At 37.4% G+C, this 17,298-nt stretch overlaps 1 protein-coding gene and 1 long non-coding RNA gene across 3 annotated transcripts in view; both read left to right on the forward strand.

The window, feature by feature from the left end:
* Positions 1-17,298, forward strand: part of HNRNPLL (heterogeneous nuclear ribonucleoprotein L like) — a 67,859-nt gene that overhangs the window by 27,447 nt on the left and 23,114 nt on the right. Inside the window, exons 1-2 of one of the 2 annotated variants that reach the window (XM_039887382.1) lie at positions 8,060-8,563; positions 15,578-15,696. In XM_039887382.1, coding sequence (XP_039743316.1) covers positions 8,375-8,563; positions 15,578-15,696 — 308 coding nt within the window. In that variant the 5' untranslated portion in view covers positions 8,060-8,374. Of the gene's footprint in view, positions 1-8,059; positions 8,564-15,577; positions 15,697-17,298 lie in introns of those variants that run through there. The other variant, XM_039887383.1, reaches the window with a different exon arrangement.
* LOC120621762 (uncharacterized) lies at positions 2,783-3,939 on the forward strand. The gene is made up of 2 exons (XR_005658290.1): positions 2,783-2,967; positions 3,745-3,939. It is a non-coding gene; the product is annotated as an uncharacterized LOC120621762 (long non-coding RNA).

Genomic DNA, 17,298 nt, shown 5'->3' on the forward strand with positions numbered 1-17,298 from the left:
TCTCAGACATCACTGATAATGTTATGAATATCATACATATGGCTTCTATATTAGTTTAAACAAATTCTCATGAGTCAAATTACTTTGGTAAAGGGTATTATCATTTTAATGGTTCTTAAACTTGGGATAGAGATCTTATAAAGGTTAACTTAGGTAATACACATTCATTATTAATAGTTTATCAAAGAGAATTAAAGTTTGCCTATAACCATAGTTTCTAATGCTATAATTTTATAAGTGGGGAATAATGGGGGAGGATTATATGAGAGTTAGTTTTAGCTTTTTGGATAGACAGTGTGGTTTCAGGAGCAGGGAGTATATCTCTTTACCCTCAATTATGTCTCCACTATTTTTTTGAAATCTCACATAAGTCTGGGTAGGAGGGGAAAGTAATCATATGCCTTAGATTTCTTAAAGATATAAGTACTGATATGACACAGAGAGGGTTGCAATGGTGTGTTATTCATCTTCATATCCTTAGTGTCCACCACAGGGTCGGGTTGAAAATGTACACTATTAACGTTTGTAGAATAGACAGAGAGGAATAGGAGTAGTAGCCCATGAAGTGACTGACTGAATTGGGACAGATGACGGCATAGAAAGCTTTGTGTTCTCATAAAACCATTAGAATTCATGTTGGGATTGGTTCATATAGTTATTATATTTAGTGATTATAGCTTTTGTTATCAGACTCTGTTAGAAGTATCTGCTGAGGTTGGTGGTAGAAGCCAAGATATTGAAGGTCTGGGAACAACTATATGGCTCTTCCTCTCAGCCAGAATGAAAAAGCACTCCAGCAAGATAACATTGGTTTTTGTATAATTTACAAGGGATGCAAAGGCATTAAAAAATTAATTGATTGATGAATTTTTAATAACTAGAGAATACATGTATAGTACAAAAGTAGAAAAGTGTAAAAGAATATATAAAGTATTTTTTCAAGCTGAGGTTTCCAGCAATCAAGTTTCCCTCCCTAGAGGGTCTGACATAGATATACTAGGTATAGGCTAAAAACTGCTATAACCAAAAGATTCCAAAATAAGGCACACAAACAAAATAGAAGTTTGTCTCTCTCACATAACAACCTGGAAGTATGTGGTTCAGGCTGGATGGTGGTTGGTTCTGCTTCATAAAAATCATCCCAGGACCTAGTGCCTTCAATCTTGCTGTTCTGCCATCCTTATAGTGTTGCACATGATGGAATCCAACTCAGCACCACATCTGTACTCCAGCAGTGGTAAGAGAAAGAAAGGACATGAAGGACAAACGATTTCTTTTTAAGCAAATGATGCAGAACTTATACCATTATAACTGCTTCTATTTCATTGGCATGAACTTTGGTCACATGGCCATGCCTAGCTGCAAGGGAGTCTAGGAAATGTAGTCTTTAGCTGGGTGGGCAGATGATCAGCTGGAAATGTAGACAAGAACTGATTTTGTAGCTATGAGTGTCTAAAAATAAAAATTCTTTCACAATTTGGTAATAGTATTAGTTGGATGATAAATAATTGAATCTGTCCCAGTCTTGAACTGTGATGTCTGGCATGTCACAACCAGACTTCTCCAAAATGCCAGAAAATAAAGTAAATAGCACTCAGTGGGGGCCTGATACTTCAATCCATTTCATTTCTAGATCACTTGTCTTCTTTAACCCAGTCTTCTCTTTCTTATATTTAAATATCTAAGATTGGGGGTTAACGATCTGGAAGCCCCATTGGCAATCTTTCTTCTCCACTACAACACTGGGCAGAGCTATTCTTTTAAAGTTGTGAAGTAGGCAAATTTTATCTTTTGTGATCTCAGCTTTCTTCACCTTTCTTCCCTGGTCATACAAGACCCATGGTGCTCTGACCATTCAGAAACCCACACCATAGGGCATAGAAGACTGCTCTCTATGTGGCTAAATAATTCTCTTTCTTCTTTACCCACCCAACAATTACCCCCTTAGTGCTTCATCTTAAGACTTTGTTTCATATTGAGATAACATGAAGTATTAGTACTATCTTTTCTCGGTTTGAGTCTTTATTAAACGAGTTGATTTGGTGATATGTAAATTGATTACTGCTATCTTTAGTTCTCTTAATTTGTTGCAAGAATATTTTTTAAAAATTTCTGCTACTAATAAAGGATTCTAAAAGAGCACATGTTTTGGCCAATACTTGACCAAGACTCAATAACTGACATATTTATTCAAATAGTGCCATGCTTTCTACATCACAGTACAGGTAGAAAATATTATTTGTAAAACAAAAAAAAAAGTATATATGTATATATATATTACTTGTATGGTACACTGATGAAGCTGGAGCCTACTGGCCTGGAGGCTCTGCCTGCAACTGGCTTCACCTAGCTACCCCAAGGGTTGAAGGGAATCATTATCTCAGCATACCCCATTCATGGGGCAGCCTGGCTGGTGAGGGCTTATCTAAAATGCTGCTATTCAAAATGTGGCCTTCACATTCGCATCTTCAGCAGCACCTGGAAGGTTGTGAGAAATGCAGAATCTCAGGCTCTATCCCAATTTACTTAATCAGAATCTGCATTTTCATAAGATTCCCAGGTGATTTATGTGTACGTTAGAGTTTGAGAGCACTGATCCAGAAAATAGTGGATAATATATAACTAGATGGGAGGTTGCACTTACTGGACATTAACAAAATAGCAAATTATTAAAATGTCATCCTCCCTACCTGCCCCCTTGAGAAAAGTTGTACTAAAATGAAACTGCCTGGGATCTGAGGTTTGATTCTATGATGTTCCTGCCATTTATGGAGTGCGTACATGCTCTCTCTCTCTCTCTTATATATGATCTTTTAGTATTCTACAAATGTGTAGCACAAAATGTGTGGTCTATTTAAACCAAACATTTAATTTAATTAGGGAGTACAGAGGATAAGGAGGATTGCACCTAACAGCCATTTCATCCTCCTTCAAGCTTCAAGTATACTTCCTGTATTGCAGAGGCTGGTAAGCCAAAAATCACATCCCCTAGATTCTATTGCAGCTATTATTTTGGAAGTACTTAGGATTCAACAATCAGATGCTTCCATGTAAGATCTGAAAGGCTGTTTCTCTGACAGGCATGCTGTTGGAGGCTTTTTTTTTCTGCCGTAGAGGTTCAGTCATTAGCTTTGTGAACATCAGGAAGCATGGGGTGATACATTCATTTTGCTGGTTCAGATTACAGTTGGTATGGTGTGATTCTGGAGCTGACTGTGAAAGTGATAGCTTCTTGATCTTGGTGGCTTCCAGACAGTAGCTGTGGTGATGTAGTTCCGAACTACAACTTACTAGAGGGGGTCAGGTGGGCTGTTTCCAAGGTATTTTTATTTTGCCCAAATTAAAAAAAAGACAGAAAAGAATTGAGAGCTCATACTTAATAAGAAATTATTGAGCTACTTATTACTCTCAATTATCTCACATTCTATCTTAATACCTTTTTGTTAAGTGTAACTACTTATTAATTTTATCTATATTTTCATATACAAGATGAAAATTTACTTTGATAAATTCTATTTTCAACTGTGGAGAGAATGCTATGATTTTAGTCTTTTTATTAAAATTATTTTCAAAGATCTCTAAAGCACTATCAGTTCACATGAGTCAGAGAGAAAAGTAATTTAAATATTATTTCTAAGATAAAAGAGTAAGTGGCTATAACTGATAACAAGAATCTGAATTTTACCTGTCATTATCTGGTATATGAGCTAATCCTTCTAAGGTCATTCTATTTTATCTTTGCAGATGTATCACATCTGCTCCAAAGCAGATGCGCATGATGATAGCTGCTGAAAGAGAATACCACTGTAGTTACACTTGACTACACAGGGAACTAATAGTGCTTGAAGCACTTCCTTTGGGGCTCGTTCTTTTGGAACGGTGGCTTCTTTTACTGTGACTAACCAAATGCGGATCGAATTAAAGGGGCTAGTTTGGATACCAATGCCTGACAGGTCTCTTTCTTGGTGATCTCTGCCAAACAAGGAAACTGGTATCATCACAAATAATGTACTCTGAATTTGACAGCATTTCACACAAACTCATTGAATTCGACAGCATTTCACATAAACTCATTGATTTGTTGACTTTGTTTTAAGCCGGATTTCACGTTAAATATGTCTTAATACATGTCTATGATTCCAATCCTTTGGAAATGTGGCACACAGATAAGTGCGCACGAAGGTTTTATTTGATTTTTGTAGGAGCTGAAGAAGGAAACAAAAGTTTTGTATTTTCAAGGAAATAACAATATTGGAAATTGAGTTTGGATTTGAAAAGCTTAGTTTGCGTTTCTAGTTGATCAAATGATGTATCCATCAGAAAATGGTGACATTTTTCTTATGATTTCTGAGCCTTTTCTATAGAAATTAAATTTAAAAGTGAACACTAAAACAGTGCATTATATTTGTAATTTCCTACAGAAATTGAATTTCCATATATCAATGAAAATGGTGAAAACTATCATCAATTCATCCCTTCTCGGAATTATACTTGTATAACCTCGGTAAAAATTAGTGAATGAAATAGTGTCATGATAAGTGACTATAAATTAGATCTCTATGTTTGTGGCAGTAAATACAATAATTAAATCATCCTTCTTGATGAAGAGTATTATTGGCTCTGGAATCAGATTGCTTTTGTTCCAATCCTGGCTGTCTAATTTACTGTGCTCTAGGGCAGGTCTTTTAATCTCTCCTATGTTGTTTCTTTAATTGTACAATGGGCATAGTAAAAATAATGCCTCTAGGGGCTTTTTGTCTGAATTTATTGACATAACTCTTGCAGTGGTTAGCACAGTGCCTGGCACATTGTAAATGGCTATTATTATTATATGTGCCCTGTAGCCTCTCTTTTGGGTATGTACATTGTTTCTTTGATTATAAACCTTGAGAAAGTAGGGACCAGCTCATAGTTTTCTAGTTCCTTCATCACCTAGCACGATGTCTTATAAATTACTTTATAGTCACAATGAGATTTAAAACAAAAGGGCAGTTTGGGGCTAGATTATAAAGGACCTTGATTATCAGTTTCCCTAGGCCTACTTTGGATGTCTCCTACTCTAGTATAACCTCTGAATCACCTTTGAATTGTGGCAATGGGAGTTCAAGGCTGTCTCCTACCTCAATGAACAGCAGCCAATCCAATTAAGCATTCAGGCCTGAGGCTGTATGTAGTACAAAAGATTCCAGATGGTCATGCCTTTTGGGATCTGTTTCTGAGTTTCTTAGGCATTTCTGGCTACTGGGTAGTGTGTAATTTCTTTATCTCATCTAAGTTAAATTACACAGAATAGAATTTATGGCCTCCTTCTTTACTTCTTCTCAAGGTATAGTGATGAGCTAGCTAGCACATTCTTTATCAAAGAACCTAGTGCCACAGTCTAAACAACTCATCTGCAACAAGCTCAAAGTTCACTCAAAGTCAATGTACTGAACTATGTCCTTTAAACATGCTAAGTTTGCTTAATTTTTTTTTCCACTTAACAGTTTTTGATCTATTCTAAGAAAGAATTAAGTTTAATACTAGTACATATTGACCCCTACCTACAGTTAGTGCAGTAAACACTGAGTATAGCAGCAAGGTTTGGCAAGGCTAGGTTTCCTTACTTATTGGTATGAGAGTTGCATTTTAACCTGGTAGGATCCATAGGTTGGATGTAGGCTTTGAGAATTTAAAATATTTTCACCATTACACAAAATATTTGAGAAGTTTGTATTGGCTCTGCTCATTCTTCCCAGTGCTCTGCCAACGACATTTCCTCGTCTGCAGCCAACTCTGCAGCTCCCTCTTTGATATTGTGTCTGTCCACTTTCATTCTATCTTAATTTACAAAATAAACTTCTAATTTTTTTTTTTTTTTTTAGTTCTATTCCATCAGTGTATACACTTAGAGCCACATGCAAATTTGATTACAGCTGTATGGCATTGTGAAAGAGCTTGCAATTGGATTCCAACATGACAGGCACTGTAAATTATAAGGTAGAAAACACTGCGTGTTAAAGCACTGTCAGCAATAAATAAAAATAGGTGAGTTTTTTTCTGGAGTAAAATAACTTTGGAAAGGAGAACTAGGCTGGGAGAGGAAACAATCCACACCTAGGAAAGAAAGAGCCACATTTAGGAAAGCATTTGTGGGAAAAGGACAATGAGAATACGTGACTTTATTTTTATTAAAATATAGTTAACATACAATATGTTAGTTTCAGATATACAACATAGTTATTCAACATTTATATAGCTAATGAAGCGATCACCATGCTAAATGTGGTAACCATCTGACACCATAGTTATTACAATATTATTGACTATATTTCCTATGACTTATTATTTAATAACTGGAAATTTGTACCTTTTATTCCCTTTCACTTTTTTTGCCCTTCCCCCCACCTCCTTCCCTCTGGCAACCATCAGTTCGTTCTCTGAATGTTTTTGTTTTGTTTTTTGGTTTCCATGTATAAGTAAAATCATACAGTAATCTTCTCTGTTGGACTTATTTCGCTTAGTCTTATATACTCTCGAGGTCCATCTACGTTGTTGCAAATGTCGAGACATCATTCTTTTTTATAACTCAGTAATATTTCATTGTGTGTGTATGTATATATATATACACACACATACACACACACACATATATTTCATTGTGTGTGTATGTATATATACATACACACACATACACACACACACACACACACATATATATGTTCCACAACTTCTTTATCCATTCATCTATCAATGGACACTTAGTTGCTTCCATATCTTGGTTACTGCAAATAATGCTGCAATGAACATAGGGCTGCATGTACTTTTCAAATTAGCGTTTAATTTTCTTTGGCTTCTCAGAAGTGGAATTGTTGGGTCTTGATCACAGGCAGTCCTCCAAGGGTTGTCACAGAGGGCAGTTAGGTTGCATTGGATTTGCCAGTGACTCTCCTGAAAGATGTACTGGATCTTTATTTCCCAAGGGCCACTCATTCAGCATTGTTGAGCACCTAACTTATGAGGGGACTGTATGGAAACTGGGTTTGCAAAGATGAAAAAGAGTACAGTTCCTGTCTTCAAGGGCTTTTAGTCTTTAAAACAGAACATTCTAAGAGGTAGGTATAAAGGGTCTTGTTGCAAAAAGAGAAAGCAGGGAAGAGTCCTCAATGGCCCCACAGAGGAAGTGAGCTGTGGTCCCAAGGATAAAGAGAATTTCGATAGGCTTTCCTATCTTTCAGAAATAAATAGATCATCCAGAAAGGAAAGGGTTGGGATGAAGAATGAAATTTTATATGGAAGGTTTAAAACACATTTGGAGCAGGGACTCACACAGACAAGTCCCCTATAAGTGTCAGGAAAGAAGAGAGGTCCAGATGACAAATGAGTGCTAACTGATCAAACTGACATTCGCCGGTGTGGAGCGGCTTCTTCAGACTCCCACTTGCTGCATTCAGTAAATGTTGACTGCTGCTCTCCATTACTTCGTTAGTGGAGGGGAGAGTCCACCCGCTTCTATCACATTTTGCACAACCTAAGGAAAAGCCCACTTTCACAGTTCCAAACCCTCTTCTCTCCTCATCCCCTACAGTTTTAGGGCTGACGTATATCTAACAGGGATTTTAGACGTTTTCCTCATCCTCTTTTTGAAGACAAGTAATAAAAGCATTTAAATTAGCGGAAGGGCGGTTAACACCCGCAACCCGAGCACCTCTGCACGCCTCGTTGCCAGCCGGGGTTCACTCCACGCCCCACCTCAGGTGAGCCTAACAGTGCCAACCGCCTCGGGGAAGTAACTGCTACCCCGGGCGCGCGGCGAGCGTTGCGCGGTCGGGACTCGCAGGCCAGCGTCTAGTTCAGAAGGCGCAGGGAGGTGGGGGCGAGGCCGGGCCGTGGGCGGCTTTTGATGAACTGCCCTTACAGCCAATTGGAAGCCTGGTCGACTTTCCTCTCTGCCAATAGGGAGCGAGATCCAGGCTCGGAGGCGCTTCCCGCAGGCTGCGGCTGGATTCGATCCTGAGCGGCGACAGCGAGGGTGGGGGTGGAGGCTCGGCCTGGGTGGTGGGGAGCTTTGTCGGGGGAGGAGGGAAGACCGGAAGCCACGGTCGCGTCCCATCCTTAGATTCGCTCCCCGGGGCTGGGAGCGGAGACGGAGGAGCGGGGAGAGGTTGAATTTTGGCTGTTTAATAAAGGGGAGCGGCCGCTCCGGAGCGCCCTTCTCATCCCGCTCGCGCCGCGTGCCCACTCGGCTCCTGGGCGCGCGGGCCCTGCGGACAGCCGGGCCGAGCAGACCCCGCCGCAGAGGCGCTGCCTCCGACGGGACCGACCCGCGGCGTCCGAGGCCCGCACCACGCCGCCACCCCCACCCGACTGCCCGCCGGTCCCTCCGGCCGCCGCCATGTCCTCCTCCTCATCCTCCCCCAGGGAGACGTACGAGGAGGACCGCGAGTACGAGAGCCAGGCCAAGCGCCTCAAGACCGAGGAGGGGGAGATCGACTACTCGGCCGAGGAAGGCGAGAACCGCCGGGAAGCGACGCCCCGGGGCGGAGGCGATGGCGGCGGCGGCGGCCGGAGCTTCTCACAGCCGGTAACAAAGCGCGGCGCCCTGTCTGGTGTGTCTGGCGTCTCCCCGGGAAGGAGGGCCCGGCGGCGGGGACTCGGCCGGGGCCTCCCGCCTGCCTCGTTTCCTTCTGCTGCTGCGCTGACCGGCTCGGGAAGCGCTGGTTCTTCTCTTTGGGGCTTCTATTCTCTGCCCTACCTGTTTTCCGCATCCTGATGGCGAATGCGGCCCTGGCCTGGCCGCAGGCCCCGGCGTGGGTCGGCTGCCGGCCCTGAACTTGGGGAGGGTCGCGGGCGGGGGTGGCGGGGAGACGTTGCTTCCGCTCGGGGGGCGGGGGGCTTTGGTGCGCTATTAGCTCTTTGTTAGTCTAACTCTTCGGGCCGCTGGCGGGCGTTGCGATGACCCTCTCTCTTTAGTGCCTCTGCCCGCAGCATCAGCGCGCTGGTCACGATTACAGAATGGTTGCGTCGGTTCCGCCGAGGACTCTTTTCGCCTAGGTCCTGAACAGACAGACCCTTCCTTAACTAAATGACAAATTACTCTCTCGGGCTCACACCCTAGTTCTCTTGAAGGTTTAATTAAAAAAATTTTTACTCTTGTCAGGCATGGCGTGCGTGCTTTGCAGCCCAGTTTTATGATTATTGCTCAGTACAGTTTTTAGCTCTTCGTTTTTTTGTTTTTGTTTTTTTAAAATGTCTTGGTAGGTGTTAGGGCATCCCTACTTTCAAATAAAACAAATGTTAAAACCACTTCGGTTCATTGACAGTTTATTCCAAATTTGCCCCACGAAAGGAGGAAATGAACTCAGGACTGCATTAAACACGTTCTTAGATTTTTGTTTCATCCAAAATGTTAGATGGAATGTGGAAATTGTTTTATCCATAGCAAACAGTAACTCAGCTGCATTTGGTTGGAGACTGTAAGAAAAAAGAACAAAGTAAACGTTTTAGCCTTTTTGGGGGGCATTAAGCTGTCTTAATGAAAGATGTTCTTTAAACATTTAACATTTTAATGTGATTTCTTTAAAAGCAAACTTTACCGGAAATGTTTGAAATTATACACATATTTTATTATTAGATTAAGATGTTTTCCACCTTTAATAAGAGGCAAATTAGAAGCCTTTTAGTTGAGTTTTTATGTAAATAATTCCAAAAAGTATTCCCCAAAGTTATGTTAGAGTTTCCAGCTATGATAATGTTGATGGATAAGGTTGCAACACATTTTAAAAAAGAATACTTTCTCTAAAAGTTTTCTCATGGTTAGAGACTACTTTTTTTTTTATTTTATTTTTGTGCCTAGCTATTTGGATTATTCAAAATGTAACTTGGAAGTGTGAATAAAGGAAGCATATTTCTTCTTTAAAAGTTTCAGTTCAAAGCCACTTCCATTGTGGAAGTTGGAAACAGGATATTTAGTTGCATTGGATCTGTGTATTTCTTTTGTCAAAAGTCTTGAGTTTTCCTGCAGCATCACGAATTGTCTACCATTAAGTGTCTCGGAAAGATACTTTAATTCGTTTATAAAAATTAAGAAAAAACAGGTCAAACATTAAACTAGGGTTTAGGGTGTTGGGAAGAAAATAATATATAGTTAATATAGCCGGAGTGAATTGTATCTAACAGTGAAAATAGCACTGGGCAGGGCTTGGGGAAAGTCAGAAGTCCTAGCAAGCATACAATCCATGTGATTTTAGGAGAGCCAGTTAACTACTATGCTGAGTTATTTTAGTCTGTAAAATGTGAAAGTCGAACTACATGCCTTCCATACCTGACTTTGTAGTTCAGTGATTAATGTAATGCAACTTTCAAATTACCCAGGCAGGAACTAATATATGCAGATTGAGTTATAAATTCTCATTTTTTTGTTTAACTTACTGCTGTTTCTTAAAAGAGGGTGAATTGCTTTTATTTAACAGTAAAAGAACCAATATTGCATTGTGAAATCTAATGAACGCTTATTTTTCCTGCTTTTTTTTTTTAACGTTTTTCTTCATGTAATTTTTGGTACTCTTGAAATCATTGCAACTATGGAAAACTGTACATAATAAAATTCTAGTAGAATAGAAAATTTCTGGATAGTTTACTATCTAGTGCGTCATCATCTAGAAATATGGTAATTCATTTAACTGAAAAGGGTTCTGCTCAGCCTCACTGGTCCTTCAGCATCTCCAGAGAAGAAATACCTTTGGTCAAACTGTTAAAGTAAGTGCGGATTGGGTACAATGATGGCGGTCTTTTCACCTCTACTTGGAAGTTTATAAAGTGCAAAGTAAGACTTCAAAGATTTACATTGTTTGGCTTTTCATAGTTATTTCTGTGAGTGTGAGGAAAGTGAGTATGTATTTAAGAAAAAGTGTTTCTAAAAATGCTCCTAATTTAAAGACGAATTGGTCATTGTGAATGGTCATATGTTTTAAGGAACAAAGAGAAATGAGTTAGTAATTTGGACATGAGAAATAGGAATAGGACATCCTTTAATATTTGTGTCTTCTGCACATATTTTAAAGAGCAGGAACTCCCCAAGAGATTTAGATTCATTGGGCTTCATTGTTGAAAGCTTGATTATGGAGGTTCATGCTATGTATTGTACTTTATTCTTACAGAGTAAATAGTCATCTTATGTTTAGTAGGCATGACCCTCAGGATCATATTATTGTAAATTTCTGCATCTGCTAACTTTTAAGAAAGCAGCTTGACTTCCAAATACTGCGACTGCCTTTGGTAAAACAAATTGAGGAATTGAATTGGGAGTTTACCTAGGAAAGATCTGCTTTTATAAATACTGTTATCAATAAAAATTTATGGAGCACTAAGGTACTTTGGAAACTTTCAAGTTTTTCTTTTATTCTGCTAGTCAGTAAACAGACAAATTAAAGATTGTTAAAGTGTTTTGTTTGCTGATGAGGTGAAAATTTATTTAATTTTTAATAAGTAGAATAGCAAGATGGCAAAATACCAAGATAAAAATGTAGATCCTAGGATTTCCAAACAAACGAATGTACATTATGTAGAGAATCTAGTTTGAATTTAAGATATACTATTATACTTTAATGATCTAAATTTCAGAGATGATAGGAATATTCTAATGGTTTATTGGATGAATAGAGGATGGGCGATGGGATGAGGTCACTTTGTTAGCTTAGCCCCACAGGAGAAGTTTTTAGAGACGGTGACAGTGAGCATAGTAACTGCACTCTGGAGAATAAAACATTTCAAGAATGTGCCCTGGAGGTAAGTGCCAGAGCTTTGAGACTTCTATACCAGTAATGTCCTATGTCTTCTTTAGCCAAACTGCTATGGTGAGTGAGGATTTTCAGGCCTAGTTTTGGGAAAGAAATGAAAAGTAGTAGGTTTTACTCTTTTTTGGTTTTAACAAGTGACTATTTCTTTGTGTTAGTATATAAAATGAAAACAGCTGTTAATAGAGCCATAAGCCCAACCAAAGCAGGTGCCTTGGCTATGCTTCCAGCATACTTTCTGATTTAACCTCTCTGAAACTCAGTTTGCTACCTGTCATATAAGATGGTTGGATTAGATGATCACTGTGATCATCTAATTAAAAATATTTAACTCATTAAAAATACTTGAGTCCTGCCATGTGCTAGGTACTGTTCTCCGTGATGGAGATAAAACAGTTAAAAACAACAAAAACTCTATGTCTATAAATCTGTGATTCTACTTCACTTAGTGTTTTTTTTTTCTCTATGAAATTGAATATAACTTCCAAAGCTTGCAGTTGCAGCCACAGCAACAACTGAGATGAACTTAAGGAAAACAAAAAGGGCTCAGGGTTAGGAAATTCATTGGTCCATGTAACAGAGAAAGCTAAGTTATGGCACTAGTTTTAGGCATGACTGGATCCAGGGGTTTAGGTGATGTCATAGAGACTTGATTCTGTCTCTTTCCACGTTTCACTCTGTTTCCTCTAGTGATAAAGCTATGCTTACAGTCTTATAACTAGCAAATAAAGAGAACAGTCTCTCTTTCCTAGTGCCTATATTTTCTCCTCTGATCAACCATTTTTCATCTCCTCTTTCCCCAACTAATCACTGTGCTACCTCTGAAGTTGGAAAGAAATGACTGATTAAGAATACCAGTATAATATGGAGTTTTTTTTTTTTTTTTTGGAGTGTTTAACTGGAAGAAGGGGCAAGGGATTTTGGGTAAAACTATTTCTATTACGTGAGCAAAAATAAATAAGATTATTTTTAAAGATTTTTTTTTTTAAATGTTATTTGAACCATATAGCTGTTCTTTTTAATCTTTGCTCTGTTATGTGATCAAATATACCTAAAACTTTGGATAGGAAAATTAAAGTGGTTCCCATATTTTAAATCTGCTGTATTGTTTCTTAAAAAAAAAAAAAGAAAAAGAACCAAGATATGTGATTAATTTAATTTAGTGGGAAAAAATGTAGTTAACTCTAAGCATGGTGCGAGTTAAAAAATATTTGCAACTGCCCCTTAAAACTAGTTTGTTCTTGGTCTGTGTGAAGTCTCTGAAGTCAGAGATGATTATCTAAATATCTGGAAATATTTTGCTCATTTCTCGGTACGATATTGATAAATTCTAGTGTATCCAGGGAAAGATTACCAGAATGGAGAAGGCACTTAAAAATCACATCATGAGAAATGACAGAAGAATTCAGGGGATATTTATCTTGCAGGGTAGACTTAGGTGTGATTTAAGAAATCATTACAAGTAATTGGAAGGTAATTGTGTAGAAGAGGGAAATACAAGTAAAGGTTGGGGGTGCCAACTAACATATATTGAACCTTTGTTTGGTAACTACGTCTAGCTCTGCTAGTCATTTTATATTTTATTTATTGTAATCTTGCATGATAAGGATTTTGTTCTTTTCTTTTCTTTGTTTAAATAATGATACAGGCTCAGTAAGATTAAGTAGCTGAAGATCACTGAGCCTGTAGTGTCCAAAGATTCAAACACTAGTGTGACTCCAGAGGCCATTTTGGATAGGAAACTGCAGGGAGACAGATATAGATGCATATTATGAAGAATTTTCTAAAAATATAATGGATTGTCTAGGTAGTATGTTTCCTGTCATTGAAAGTGTTTAAGGAGAGGCTAGATAATTACTTGGCCTACATGAAGTGAGTGTGTGTGTGTTGGTGTTCTGGGGCAAATTATTGAATTTGGGAGTGGTCTGTCATAGGAGAGCAGAAAAGATTGTTCAGTAGCCTTTCGGCACATGTGCATTGAGATGTTGGGAGAACAAAAAAGCCTAAGGACATAGTGTCTGGCCTTTGTGAGTTTACAGTTAAATTGTTGCTTTTCTGTGTGAAGAGATGTTAAGGGGCCCTGCTCATTCCTCTCAAATAGAAACTTCATTTATACTCTCTGATATGTCCTTCTCTTTAATAGAGCCTGGTCTTCAATCTGGTCTCCAATAGCCAAAATTAGCATTTAAGGTTGGTATTATTAGAGTTTGTCTTTGAGATAGCCTTTGAGGGGTGGAGAGTTTGGAATGGTTATGACTAGACTGGTCTGTAGCCTGTAGTGGCGACTGAATAATGCCTCCATTATAGTTGACCCAGTTTATCTAAAGAAAAGATTGAGTAATAAAAAAGAAAAAATATATACATAAATGGTAGGCATACTTTCATTTGCTGGGTATCAAACATTGATAATTAATAGATTATTAATTAGTCTGATAAGTAATAGATATAAATAGATCAGGAGAGAGCCTAGATAACTAAATATTTGAAGTAGAAATAATTTGGACTTCTGTATGAGAAAGTATTTAAAAAATTCATTAAGCTGGAGAAGACACGATCAACATATTAATATATATGGATGGGGTAAACAATACTGATTTGTTCACCAACTTAGGAATCAGATGCATAACATGATGCTTCAAAGAGGTAATTTTGAGGCAGATAAAAGAAGCTCTACAGATAATTTCAGATTTCTTATCACCAGTGGATAGTACAGGTAGAAAATATTGGTTGAAGAAAAGTGATGGGATTTTGGGGGGGGAAAATGGGGTGAAAATATAGTTTGAAAAGATATCTTTAATATATTAGTTTTATATTTGGAAACAACCTTAGGGTTTTTTTTTTTCTTTAAAAATAAACTACAGAAAGGAGAAATTGTTAAGTTCAAGAAAAGGGACATAAAGATAGAGAAGAGAAATAATCAAGGTAGGTAAATTCGTGAATGACAGATTTATTGAGTGGGAATAAGGAGAAATCCAAGGGGTGTGGGGTATATTTTCAGCCTTGAGTTTAAGATAATCAGATCTTCTAAGTATCATATTAATTACATTTAACATCATTGAACTTTTAAAAGACTCGAGCCTCTATCTGTTCCATTTAGGAACTATATTAAATAATCATGTATTAAAATTACATCTTTTGAGAGATTTTAGAGTTGGTTCTGTAATTCATTTCTCTGAGAGGAGACTAATTTGAAAAATTAGCATGAAAATTTTGATTTCTTAAAAGGGAGAATTTCTAGTCCTTATTGAGAGAGAATTCTCCCTTTTAAGAAATCAAAATTTTCATGCTAAGCATTTATTTTTACTTTTTTAAATAATTTTTTTTAAGATTACAGTTGTCCTATAATATTATGTTAGTTTTAGATGTACAGCATAGTGATTAGACATTTATACAATTTACAAAGTGATCACCTGGATAAATCTAGTACCCATCTAATATCACATACATAGTTATTACAATATTATTGACTGTATCCTTTGTTATACTTTACATTCCCATGATTATTTTTTAACTTCTAATTTGTACTTAATTGCTTCCCCTTTTTCATCCTCCCCCATAACCCCCCTCCCATCTGGCAATCGTCAAAATGTTCTCTGTATCTTTGAGTTTGTTTCTTTTTCATGCCAAGAATTTAATTGGTGATTTTACTCTTAGGTCCTTTTGCCAACTTGTGAATTGCAACTTGGTTTGGAGTTGGTTTTTTTTTTTTTTTTAATGTTTCTTTTTTAAGGCAGAGTTGAATTTACTAAAAGACACAATTAGACTTTTAATGCTTTTAACTCGAAATTATTTTCTCTTTCTAGGAGGCAGGTGGAAGTCATCATAAAGTTTCTGTTTCACCGGTTGTTCATGTTCGAGGACTCTGTGAATCTGTGGTGGAAGCAGACCTTGTGGAGGCTCTGGAAAAATTTGGGACAATATGGTAAGGACAATAGAGACTTCGTGCAGATTGAATACATTATGGTTGAACAAGCTTCATGTGGTTGCTACAGCCTTGATGTTTAACCATTGTATATATCAAGTTTACTTTTGACTTTATTTCTTTGGAACCTTTTGAGCCTGATGTTTTTAACCTTTCTGGGATGATTCATAGATACATTTTTTTAGCCATTACTCCCCAACTAGGTTGTATGTGAAATTGATTATTGCATTTTTCATCTGATTTTCAAATGAGTCCACGATTCCTTCTTAAGGACTACTTGAAACTGATGAGTTGATTATACTTTTCATCTTCAGAGTGTCAAGTAGTGGTTCTTAAATACTGATTTAAAAAAAAAATTATTTTGGAATATTTAGGAATTAATTGGCAACTAAAAGTGAGTAGGTTAAGGGTAGGCATTATTTGCTTAGGTACATGTTGCTGCAAGTTCTTAAGATGGTGAGCAGTCCGTGTTTTATCCTAGCTTGTTTGTCTTTTGTCTTTTGTGTTCATTTGGGCTCCTCCTTTCTCTTACCACAGTTGGTATATGCTTAAGAATATTGTCTTAAGTAAAACATAATTAGGAAAGTGAATCTGCTACCAAAAATAAACACTTTTCTTTCTAAATTACTTTTGGAGTATGCCTTGTTGTTCTTTTCTTAGTATGGATAATTGAGTTGATTTTATTAGTTTTTTTTCCTTGTTGAGTATGTTTGGAGTTTTTGTTTTAGGCATTAGTAGCACAGACTAAGTCAAAATATGTAAATAAGAGGGAAATTTCAATATATTTGCTGAGATAGCTTGATTGCTTCAATTTTATAAAAATTTATGTGGAGTTGAGTATTGAAAGGATGATAAATAAATAGAGGGTGAGGGAGTGATCAGAGATGTCCAATAGAAAGGAATCATGGCTTCAAATGCGTAAGAGTAGTGTTAGGTGATACCTTGTATCATGGCATCTTTTTCATTTCTTTCATGACCTAATTGAGAAGTAGATGACTTGGCAAACCTGTTATATCCTCAACTTATGTACCTCAGAAACCACTGACTGTTACATATTGTTTATCTTTGGAGGTACAAGTAGGGAATCCTCATGGACATAAGAAAGCTCATTTCTTGTAGTGTCACTAAGATGACCATGTTACTTCTTAGCCATTTGGAGTAGATCATGGAAATTAAGTCAGTCTAGAAAGCCATATATTGAAGCAAACTTCTTAGACCTTGTTCAGACTTGTATGTTGGCACTAGACTAATTCCATTCACTGTAAAGACCTTCTAAGTGGTGCATTGTCCAATGGAGTTATAAAGAGATGGTTATTTCTGGTTTATTTATTTATTTTATATATATATATATATATAATAAATATATATATTTATAAATATATATATGGCTTTTAAAGTTATTTTCTTATAGCCAAGAAATACTGAAACAATGTCAGAAAAACAAGTTGACGAACAAAGATAGTTGGAAATTTTGATGTTAATTATGACCATGACCTGAATATTGGGGATTAAAGAAATAGAACTATGTGTTTAAGTTGGTGAGTACTTTGAGTTGCTTTTGGGTGCCTGTTCATTTTTAGATTCTATACTGTTTGACACTTA

The sequence above is a fragment of the Pteropus medius genome, unplaced genomic scaffold (assembly GCF_902729225.1).
Source record: "Pteropus medius unplaced genomic scaffold, Ma_sr-lr_union100, whole genome shotgun sequence".
In the NCBI taxonomy this organism is placed as follows: Eukaryota; Metazoa; Chordata; class Mammalia; order Chiroptera; family Pteropodidae; genus Pteropus; species Pteropus medius.